General features: G+C 43.6%; 1 protein-coding gene across 1 annotated transcript in view; it reads left to right on the top strand.

Annotated features, from left to right (window-relative positions):
* The window catches only part of IGSF3 (immunoglobulin superfamily member 3), a 71,889-nt gene that overhangs the window by 40,343 nt on the left and 19,290 nt on the right, over nucleotides 1–12,256 (top strand). Inside the window, exons 4-6 of the mRNA XM_063445883.1 lie at nucleotides 665–1,072; nucleotides 3,262–3,651; nucleotides 8,975–9,376. Coding sequence (XP_063301953.1) covers nucleotides 665–1,072; nucleotides 3,262–3,651; nucleotides 8,975–9,376 — 1,200 coding nt within the window. The remainder of the gene's footprint in view (nucleotides 1–664; nucleotides 1,073–3,261; nucleotides 3,652–8,974; nucleotides 9,377–12,256) is intronic.

A 12,256-nucleotide genomic window follows, 5' to 3' on the forward strand; every position in this document is an offset into this window, starting at 1 on the left:
TGCAACAATAGGCAGCGGGACCTCGGCGTCAACTCGTGGAACTAATAACGCCCAGAGTTGTGCCCTAATCCCCGCTCTCTGGCTGTATGTTGTCGCTGTTCGGTATACGAAGTTAGCCCTCCGTGAAGGGGCACTTAACCTGCGGTTAACCGCAACGTTCTACATTCTAATTGAGGCCACATGCCAGATTGAAGGTGGTCCCCGTTCGTGACTCTTTCGGTAGTTTAACCATCGGTAGATAAGGCACGAATGGATATATACTGGGGCTGTCAATTAGCCTGCGGTTAACCCCAAACCGCAACTCCCTGGGTGATCAATTGGTGGCACATGCTCTCAGCCATGTGGTCGACCGTTCGGTAGTTTGAGAGGTGATCGGGGTTAAGTGGCGGCACACGCCAGGAGCTGGGTGGTCGGTTATTCGTTTAACGAACCGTTCTATATATAATCCATTCGGGAGAGGGTGCAGCATTCAAGTACCGAAGCCATAGGATCACAAAATAGTCAACATAATCCGGGTTTGTAACAGTTTGGGAACAATAATAATAATGTGCTCTCCGTTGGTTACTTTGTATCTGGTGTGCTTAATATTACATTCACATTCCTATGATTATATGGATAGAACTCTTATCTAACTGCCAGCATTTTCCCCTGTCTGTCTCCGCAGTGATCCCAGATACCCTGGTGGTCTCCTCGACATCGCAGCACATACAGAAGGTGGAGGGAGGCTCTCTGCAGCTCTCCTGCAACATATCACGCCAGTCTGCTCAGCACACCCACCTCTCTGTGTCCTGGTATCGGAGGGCTGGAGAGCAGACAGATGAGATTGTCTCCCTGACGCGGGATTTCACTCAGCAGCCCGGCCCGTCCTTTGCACAGCGACACTCGGTGGGCGATGTCCGGCTGGACAAACTGGGCAGCGACACCTTCCGTCTCACCCTCTATAACCTACAGACGTCAGACCAAGGGGAATTTTACTGCCAGGGAGCCGAGTGGATTGAGGACCCAGACGGATCATGGTTTGCTATGACGCGAAAGCGGTCTGAAGGCTCGGATGTCACTGTCCAGCCCACAGGTAAAAGCCAGAGTTATCTTGCCAGCATTGTTAATCGGTTAGGTGTGGTACGGTATTAAACATGCAATAAGTTTAAAAATGTTGTGATGTGCTCCTATCCCTAACGCATGGAGTTTCATTGTTCCATCCAAAGCTAATAATGAGTTAGATGCTCACTAACGCTAATCCCAGTGTATACAGCGATAAGTCAGTCAAACTCAATGACCAACTTCAAAGCAAAGCTCCCAAGTCAGTCCCATGGAGATTTCTGTCATAATACCTCACTCTGGTCTGTATTCAGCCCAGATAATCTCTAATAAGACAAGTCTGTAATTTTTTAAACATGTAATACATACATGCGTTCTCTTTAGAGTGTTTCTATGCTTCCTTCTTTTAAAATAATTAAAGGGACACCATAGTCACCAAAACAACTTTAAGTTAATGAAGCAGTATTGGTGTATAGAACATGCCCCTGCAGACTCACTGTTCAACTCTCTGCCATTTAGGAGTTAAATCCCTTTGTTTCTGTTTATGCAGCCCTAGCCACACCTCCCCTGGCTGTGATTGACAGAGCCTGCATGAAAAAAAACTGGTTTCACTTTCAAACAGATGTAACTTACTTTAAAAGTTTTTTTTATCTCCTTCTCTGTCAATTGAACTTTAACCACAAACCAAAGGATCCTGCAGGATCTAGCAAGGTATTAAAAGAGCAGGAAATATGAAATTCTACAATTAACCAAATTTGCAATAAAGGAAGTGTAAACATTAGCTTACTCTTTACAGGAAGTGTTTAGGCGGGCTGTGTAAGTCACATGCAGGGAGGTGTGACTAGGGCTGCATAAACAAAGTGATTTAACTCCTAAATGGCAGAGGATTGAGCAGTGAGACTGCAGGGGCATGTTCTATATACCAAAACTGCTTCATTAAGCTAAAGTTGTTTTGGTGAACAACTTTGGGTGCACTCCAGCTCTGCTCTCTGACAGCTCTGTCACAGAATTTCTGTAAATTCATCTAGGTAAATCTGAGACAAGGAAAAGATAATGGTCTCTGAAATTGAGCAATACAGACGGAAATCCTTAATGTAGGATTAGACAGCTCATGGATCATTTATCCTCCGCTGGGTGAAATTGCACATTCAGCCGATAAACCGAACTCATGGCGCTTTGTGGTTAAATAGCTCACTCCATATTCCACGTCGTGAACGTAGCAGCATAATTACAATTTACAATCTGAATTAGGGACACTGATTAAAGCTCTCTTATACTGGGAAGTGATTGATTGATCTCCTTGTGGTTTGGCTAATGTGTTCTGACTCTGTTAACGTGGACCCCACTTCAGCAGAGTCTACATTATTTAGCGTACGTTCCGAGGGGCCAACCACAGAACCGGGAGAACTGAAAGTTTGATGGGCTTAAAGTACCGTATGTTTACTTTTATCATGGATCCATTAGACAGAGTCCTCCTTAATGAAGGAAGTCTGTTCGGAAGACAAGTTATTTTATTTAATTCTGGAACCGATTGCTGGAGGTTTAGCTGACTCTGGATACAATGCTAAAGCAATTAGATCCAATTAAGGTACTGCTACATGGCCGTTATTACAGACCCAGGATGTTACTTCTCCGTTAAATTGGGGGACTAAGCAAACACGTGGCAGAGTGATTTAATGTTAATACATGCAATGCACTCTTTGACCGGTTCACTAAGAGCACAAGCAAAGTAAAACTGTAATTGCCTGGTTCCAGCCGTTGAGCTAGCTCATGGGAGCTGAAAAAACGTTGACAAAAATTAGTCCGATCCAGGAGTAAATGCAAAATTCTAATTATGTGCAGCTTAAATCCAACATAAGGCATATTTAAAAATGAACATTAGATGCATGGAGTCAGCATTAATCTGAGACAATTCTGTTTAAACTGCTTCGTACATATTGGTTTTGCAAGTAAAGTGTTTGAGATTTTAATATACCCCTGGAACTGCCCTACTAATTCATAGACATTCTCCAGGGGAGCTTTGCTCATTTCCTGTTTAATAATATTCCTGAACAAGGGACATTAAGACTCCTGAAAAGGGCTTTCCCCTAAATCAGCAGAAATGCTTCTTCACAGTAACAATTTATAAAGCATTCACTGCCTAGCCCTACAGGGTCCTGCTGTCCACCTTAATATTTACTTTTAAAGTGTCATAATCCAATAAATTGTATTTCTTTACCGTAGATAAAGAATTTAATGTGCGCTTGGATACTGACCGCCGCACATACAGTGTTGGGGAGACTGCTGAACTCCGATGTATTATTGAGGCGCAGAACCCTGCCGAACGTATGTTCTCTGTATCCTGGGCTTTCAATAGTTCTCTGATCGCCAGTCTTAGTTCTGGGGGAGTACCTGCCCTGACTGGGGAATATGCCCAGCGAGAAAACCGCGGAGAAATGCGCGTGGCAAAGGACACAGACAGTATCTTCTCTCTTAAGATCTTCCGTCTGCGTCAGGAAGATGGTGGAAAGTACAACTGCAGAGTAACAGAACGAGAGAGAACAGCATCAGGGGAGCTGACTGACCGTGAGAGCAAGAGGCCAAAAAACATTCCCATCACCGTGCAGCCGCTGAGTAAGTACAGGGTTAGCGAATTATACATTCTGTCCTTTCTACCCCAAAATCCCATCCCTATCCCAAATCCTATCACAGTAACATGTATAGTACGAGGCACTGTCCCAGTATTCCATCCTTGTAACATGTATAGTACCGTCCCTACCCCAGTATTCCATCCTTGTAACATGTATAGTACCGTCCCTACCCCAGTATTCTATCCTTGTAACATGTATAGTACGAGGCACCGTCCCAGTATTCTATCGTTGTAACATGTATAGTACGAGGCAACGTCCCAGTATTCTATCCTTGTAACATGTATAGTACCGTCCCTACCTCAGTATTCCATCCTTGTAACGTCCCTATCCCAGTATTCCATCCTTGTAACATGTATAGTACGAGGCACCGTCCCAGTATTCTATCCTTGTAACATGTATAGTACGAGGCAACGTCCCAGTATTCCATCCTTGTAACATGTATAGTACCGTCCCTACCCCAGTATTCCATCCTTGTAACATGTATAGTACCGTCCCTACCCCAGTATTCCATCCTTGTAACATGTATAGTACCGTCCCTACCCCAGTATTCTATCCTTGTAACATGTATAGTACGAGGCACCGTCCCAGTATTCTATCGTTGTAACATGTATAGTACGAGGCAACGTCCCAGTATTCTATCCTTGTAACATGTATAGTACCGTCCCTACCTCAGTATTCCATCCTTGTAACGTCCCTATCCCAGTATTCCATCCTTGTAACATGTATAGTACGAGGCACCGTCCCAGTATTCCATCCTTGTAACATGTATAGTACCGTCCCTACCTCAGTATTCCATCCTTGTAACGTCCCTATCCCAGTATTCCATCCTTGTAACATGTATAGTACGAGGCACCGTCCCAGTATTCTATCATTGTAACATGTATAGTACGAGGCACCGTCCCAGTATTCCATCCTTGTAACATGTATAGTACGAGGCACCGTCCCAGTATTCCATCCTTGTAACATGTATAGTACGAGGCACTGTCCCGGTATTCCATCCTTGTAACATGTATAGTACGAGGCACCGTCCCTATCCCAGTATTCCATCCTTGTAACATGTATAGTATGAGGCACCGTCCCAGTATTCTATCGTTGTAACATGTATAGTATGAGGCACCGTTCCAGTATTTTATCCTTGTAACATGTATACACTGCGTGCAGAATTATTAGGCAAATTAGTATTTTGACCACATCATCCTCTTTATGCATGTTGTCTTACTCCAAGCTGTATAGGCTCGAAAGCCTACTACCAATTAAGCATATTAGGTGATGTGCATCTCTGTAATGAGAAGGGGTGTGGTCTAATGACATCAACACCCTATATCAGGTGTGCATAATTATTAGGCAACTTCCTTTCCTTTGGCAAAATGGGTCAAAAGAAGGACTTGACAGGCTCAGAAAAGTCAAAAATAGTGAGATATCTTGCAGAGGGATGCAGCACTCTTAAAATTGCAAAGCTTCTGAAGCGTGATCATCGAACAATCAAGCGTTTCATTCAAAATAGTCAACAGGGTCGCAAGAAGCGTGTGGAGAAACCAAGGCGCAAAATAACTGCCCATGAACTGAGAAAAGTCAAGCGTGCAGCTGCCAAGGTGCCACTTGCCACCAGTTTGGCCATATTTCAGAGCTGCAACATCACTGGAGTGCCCGAAAGCACAAGGTGTGCAATACTCAGAGACATGGCCAAGGTAAGAAAGGCTGAAAGACGACCACCACTGAACAAGACACACAAGCTGAAACGTCAAGACTGGGCCAAGAAATATCTCAAGACTGATTTTTCTAAGGTTTTATGGACTGATGAAATGAGAGTGAGTCTTGATGGGCCAGATGGATGGATTGGTAAAGGGCAGAGAGCTCCAGTCCGACTCAGACGCCAGCAAGGTGGAGGTGGAGTACTGGTTTGGGCTGGTATCATCAAAGATGAGCTTGTGGGGCCTTTTCGGGTTGAGGATGGAGTCAAGCTCAACTCCCAGTTTCTGGAAGACACCTTCTTCAAGCAGTGGTACAGGAAGAAGTCTGCATCCTTCAAGAAAAACATGATTTTCATGCAGGACAATGCTCCATCACACGCGTCCAAGTACTCCACAGCGTGGCTGGCAAGAAAGGGTATAAAAGAAGAAAATCTAATGACATGGCCTCCTTGTTCACCTGATCTGAACCCCATTGAGAACCTGTGGTCCATCATCAAATGTGAGATTTACAAGGAGGGAAAACAGTACACCTCTCTGAACAGTGTCTGGGAGGCTGTGGTTGCTGCTGCACGCAATGTTGATGGTGAACAGATCAAAACACTGACAGAATCCATGGATGGCAGGCTTTTGAGTGTCCTTGCAAAGAAAGGTGGCTATATTGGTCACTGATTTGTTTTTGTATTGTTTTTGAATGTCAGAAATGTATATTTGTGAATGTTGAGATGTTATATTGGTTTCACTGGTAAAAATAAATAATTGAAATGGGTATATATTTGTTTTTTGTTAAGTTGCCTAATAATTATGCACAGTAATAGTCACCTGCACACACAGATATCCCCCTAAAATAGCTATAACTAAAAACAAACTAAAAACTACTTCCAAAAATATTCAGCTTTGATATTAATGAGTTTTTTGGGTTCATTGAGAACATGGTTGTTGTTCAATAATAAAATTATTCCTCAAAAATACAACTTGCCTAATAATTCTGCACTCCCTGTAGTACGAGGCACAGTCCCAGTATTCTATCCTTGTAACATGTATAGTACAAGGCACTGTCCCAGTATTTCATCCTTGTAACATGTATAGTACGAGGCACTGTCCCAGTATTCCATCCTTGTAACATGTATAGTACGAGGCACCGTCCCGGTATTCCATCCTTGTAACATGTATAGTACGAGGCACTGTCCCAGTATTTCATCCTTGTAACATGTATAGTACGAGGCACTGTCCCAGTATTCTATCCTTGTAACATGTATAGTACGAGGCACCGTCCCGGTATTCCATCCTTGTAACATGTATAGTACGAGGCACCGTCCCTGCCCCAGTATTCCATCCTTGTAACATGTATAGTACGAGGCACCGTCCCAGTATTCCATCCTTGTAACATGTATAGTATGAGGCACCGTCCCAGTATTCCATCCTTGTAACATGTATAGTACGAGGCACCGTCCCAGTATTCCATCCTTGTAACATGTATAGTACGAGGCACAGTCCCAGTATTCTATCCTTGTAACATGTATAGTACGAGGCACCGTCCCAGTATTCCATCCTTGTAACATGTAAAGTACGAGGCACCGTCCCAGTATTCTATCCTTGTAACATGTATAGTACGAGGCACAGTCCCAGTATTCCATCCTTGTAACATGTATAGTACAAGGCACCGTCCCGGTATTCCATCCTTGTAACATGTATAGTACGAGGCACAGTCCCAGTATTCTATCCTTGTAACATGTATAGTACGAGGCACCGTCCCAGTATTCCATCCTTGTAACATGTATAGTACGAGGCACCGTCCCAGTATTCCATCCTTGTAACATGTATAGTACGAGGCACCGTCCCAGTATTCCATCCTTGTAACATGTAAAGTACGAGGCACCGTCCCAGTATTCTATCCTTGTAACATGTATAGTACGAGGCACAGTCCCAGTATTCTATCCTTGTAACATGTATAGTACGAGGCACCGTCCCAGTATTCTATCGTTGTAACATGTATAGTATGAGGCACCGTTCCAGTATTTTATCCTTGTAACATGTATAGTACGAGGCACCGTCCCAGTATTTCATCCTTGTAACATGTATAGTACGAGGCACCGTCCCTACCCCAGTATTCTATCCTTGTAACATGTATAGTACGAGGCACCGTCCCGGTATTCTATCCTTGTAACATGTAAAGTACGAGGCACCGTCCCAGTATTCTATCCTTGTAACATGTATAGTACGAGGCACCGTCCCAGTATTTCATCCTTGTAACATGTATAGTACGAGGCACCGTCCCAGTGTTTCATCCTTGTTACATGTATAGTAGGAGGCACCGTCCCAGTATTCCATCCTTGTAACATGTATAGTACGAGGCACCGTCCCTACCCCAGTATTCTATCCTTGTAACATGTATAGTACGAGGCACCGTCCCGGTATTCTATCCTTGTAACATGTAAAGTACGAGGCACCGTCCCAGTATTCTATCCTTGTAACATGTATAGTACGAGGCACCGTCCCAGTATTCTATCCTTGTAACATGTATAGTGTAGAGATCACTAGACCGCTCTGGTTTTGTATGAGCGAGAGGTTAATTTACGGCTGAGACAATATGCTGAGTTAGGGTAATTTTCTTTAGCCCATTGAGCCCAGCTTGGGATAGAATGCATAGTGTGTGTTGCGTTCCACTCACTGCTTTAAATGATGGAGGTGAATATCGGGAATGTGTTTAGTTTGTTCTTCTGACTGGTTTAATAGCTAGCGCTAGTGACTGACAAGGAACCGAAGGGCAACTCATGAAAGAAATTGGCTCTGTTCCCCATTGATACAGCAGTTCGAATTGGGGAAGCTCTGTGCAATTTAATATCATTTATTTTCTGTACTGAGTAATCTGTCCCATTCCCTCGTACTACTTATCAGATTGGTCATAAAGTCCTTTTATTGCCTTTTGATCTGGGATTAATAGGAGGGGTTCCTTGGCACAGAGAATAAGCTATGTTTGTGTATATCTACCCAGAATCCTTCAGTGCATTGCTGGCAGAATCACGCTGTGTGTGTGTGTGTGTGTGTGTGTATATATGTATATGAGTGCGCAATGATTCAATGGTAGGTTCAATCTTTCAATGCATTGCTGGCTGTGTGTGTGTGTGTGTGTGTGTGTGTGTATATATATGTATATATATATATATATATATATATATATATATATATATATATATATATTATTATGGCTGCACTCACTGATTTCCAATAAAATGTAACTTTTATTAAAGTTCTTTAAAATAGATCAACGTTTCAGTCCATCTTGTGGACTTTCATCAGGATGGATGTGTGCCCAATGTGTAGGTTGAATACATGCAGAAGCCTTGGCTTTTTTAATCTGATTGTGTATATCTACCCAGAATCCTTCAGTGCATTGCTGGCAGTATCACGCTGTATATGTGTATATATATTATCGGAGTGCCCAATGTGTAGGTTCAATACATGCACAAGCCTTGGCTATTTAATCTGATTTCCTAGGAACTAATAGATTGTTTGGACAGGGAGATAATCCCATTAGAGCACCAGCCTCGCTAGTGGGAGTGTTGTCTGACATGCTGGCCATGGAGACTGACTGTCATACTCTTCATTTTCCTTCAGGGACATCTCTCACTGTGACCGTGACCGCTAACTCCAGCTCAGTGTTAGAAGGAGCCCGCATCTTCCTCACCTGCTCCGTTGCCTCTCTGTCTGGACCTCACAGTCGTATCTCTGCATCCTGGCATCTGCTGGATAAACAAAACCGCCAAAGAGAAGTGATCCGACAGGAGCGTGATGGTGTCATGTGGGCAAGCGAGCTGTACCGTGAGAGGTCGGCCTCTGGAGGGCTACGGATGGTGCGGACGGGCTCAGACATTTTCACCTTAGAATTGGAGAGCAGCCAGAGATCAGACTCTGGTTCATATGAGTGCCGCGTGGCTGAGTGGGTATCTGTGGCAGAAGGAGAGTGGCAGATGTTGGGTGAAAGGGCAGCGCAGTCAAGCGTGGAGGTGACTGCTCTCGGTGAGTAAATCGTTCTGATCCCAGCGGACGGATGTTTTACAGCTCGTGAGTCTGGGGTACAGACTATATTAAAACTTACTCTTAATTTGTTTTCTTTCAATCATGGGCTTCGTCTCTTAAAGAATACTTGCCTAATCTCCTTCTTCTGCATTTATTCCTTGTCACATATCTTAGCTCTTCTCCTCCCCCTTAACCTGGTATCTTAGAGGTTAAATCACGTCCACGCTTCGCATCGCTATTAACCATGGCTAGGCAGCATTACTAGGACACACCTATGTATTCTGTATTTGTTTTTATTATCTTTTTTGTTCTGAAAGGCAAGGTCTGCTTTACAAAATGCATATATTTTTACTCTTTAAACAACGCAGTTTACATAAAATGCATTAACTAGATTTAAAAAAATATATATTCTCAAACTACCTAAAATGTATATTTTGTCTTAGCTGCAGAACTTCAGCTAAATTGATCTGTCCCTTTTTAACCAACACAAACCTGCTTGTTTGCACTGAGCTATGTCCAATCAAATGTCCCTGACCGAGAAGGATCATGGGCAGAATAGAACATGAAAGAACATTTACTGGAATAGTTTAGTGCATAGACCTCCAACTGATAGGGAAGATAGAAAAACATACATGAAAAAACTTTGATAAAAATAAATGTATGAATAAATCTTTGTTTCTGGAGGCTGTGTGATTGACAGCCAGGAGAGGCGTGGCTAGGGATATATAGATAAAAACTATTAGTTCCTAAGAGACAGCTAATTAAGCAGGGACACTGCAAGCCATGATCTATACACCAAAACACGGAGTATACTGAGGGGAGCACATGCTGTGTACAGGAAGGCATGGGACAAGTCAATAAGTAAGTGAGAAGTGCCTTGGGGAAACTCACACGCTTGGCCAGGAGGTTGGGTTCCATTTACAAGCAACTAGATTGAAACCGGAAAGACCAGACATAGCCAGAGGGAAGGGAGAGGGGACTAGTGACAGCACATGCTTTGTATAAACAGAAAATGTCAATAGGTGGGAGGGAATGCGATAAATACAACTGTCGTTGAAACTGCAGCAGCCAACACTATAAACCAGGTGGGGAGTGAAACGGGAGACCTCCTCCTGATCACAACATCTCCAGATGTAATATTTATTATTCCCAACGTGGTTCCGGTCCGCTTCCCATATGGATGGTGTTATTATACAGCAGCCCGGTGTAAACTTTATCGTTATACATGGTATAAGTTAAAAAACCTAGAATGAGACGGATTGTAAATTGCGGATTGTACTGACCCTGTGTATATTAGTATATCGGAGGAGTCCTCAGTTGCAGTTTCTTTCTAGCCATTCCTCTGGATAATGTTTTCCATCCCCCTTACTAGTTACTAGCTCGCCTCTGAACTATTTCTAGCTCTGCAATATCCTTCTTTGAAACTGAAGCCCGAATCTTTACCATTGATTTGTAAAAAGGTGCACAGCTTGGGGATTAAAGGGCTCCTAGCAGACTCCTGGGCAATATTCTGTTCCCCTGATGGGGTGTGGCCTTTCTTGATCAGGTCGCTTATTCCACTCACAAAGAATGAATAGACACAGCATGGCTGAGCGAGTCTGTAAAAGCCAAAAGCATCACCTTCGTTGAGGCATTAAACCAGTCCTTCACTTAGAATAACACTCCCAATGTCAGCCTCTGTCTGAGTGTGTATGTGTGCTCAGCCATGCTTATAGGGAATAGGAACCCGGGGCCCGAGAATGGAGTGACCGTATAATACAAACACATTTAGCAAATAGGAACCCGGGGCCCGAGGACGGAGTGACCTTATAATACAAACACATTTAGTAAGCAGGAACCCGAGGACGGAGTGACCGTATTATACGAACACATTTGGTAAACAGGAACACGGGGCCTGAGGACGGAGTGACCTTATAATAAAAACACATTTAGTAAACAGGAACCCGGGGCCCGAGGACGGAGTGACCTTATAATACAAACACATTTAGTAAACAGGAACTCGAGGACGGAGTGACCGTATAATAAAAACACATTTAGTAAACAGGAACCCGGGGCCCGAGGACGGAGTGACCTTATAATACAAACACATTTTGTAAATAGGAACCCGGGGCCCGAGGACGGAGTGACCTTATAATACAAACACATTTTGTAAATAGGAACCCGAGGACGGAGTGACCGTATTATACGAACACATTTAGTAAACAGGAACCCGGGGCCCGAGGACGGAGTGACCTTATAATAAAAACACATTTAGTAAACAGGAACCCGGGGCCCGAGGACGGAGTGACCTTATAATACAAACACATTTTGTAAATAGGAACCCGGGGCCCAAGGACGGAGTGACCTTATAATACAAACACATTTTGTAAATAGGAACCCGAGGACGGAGTGACCGTATTATACGAACACATTTAGTAAACAGGAACCCGGGGCCCGAGGACGAAGTGACCTTATAATACAAACACATTTAGTAAATAGGAACCCGGGGCCCGAGGACGGAGTGGCCTTATAATACAAACACATTTAGTAAAAAGGAACCAGAGGACGGAGTGACCGTATAATACAAACACATTTAGTAAATAGGAACCCGGGGCCCGAGGACGAAGTGACCTTATAATACAAACACATTTAGTAAATAAGAACCCGGGGCCCGAGGACGAAGTGACCTTATAATACAAACACATTTAGTAAATAAGAACCCGGGGCCCGAGGATGGAGTGACCTTATAATACAAACACATTTAGTAAATAAGAACCCGGGGCCCGAGGACGAAGTGACCTTATAATACAAACACATTTAGTAAATAAGAACCCGGGGCCCGAGGACGGAGTGACCTTATAATAAAAACACATTTAGTAAACAGGAACCCGGGGCCCGAGG

The sequence above is a fragment of the Pelobates fuscus genome, chromosome 1 (genome assembly GCF_036172605.1).
Source record: "Pelobates fuscus isolate aPelFus1 chromosome 1, aPelFus1.pri, whole genome shotgun sequence".
In the NCBI taxonomy this organism is placed as follows: domain Eukaryota; kingdom Metazoa; phylum Chordata; class Amphibia; order Anura; family Pelobatidae; genus Pelobates; species Pelobates fuscus.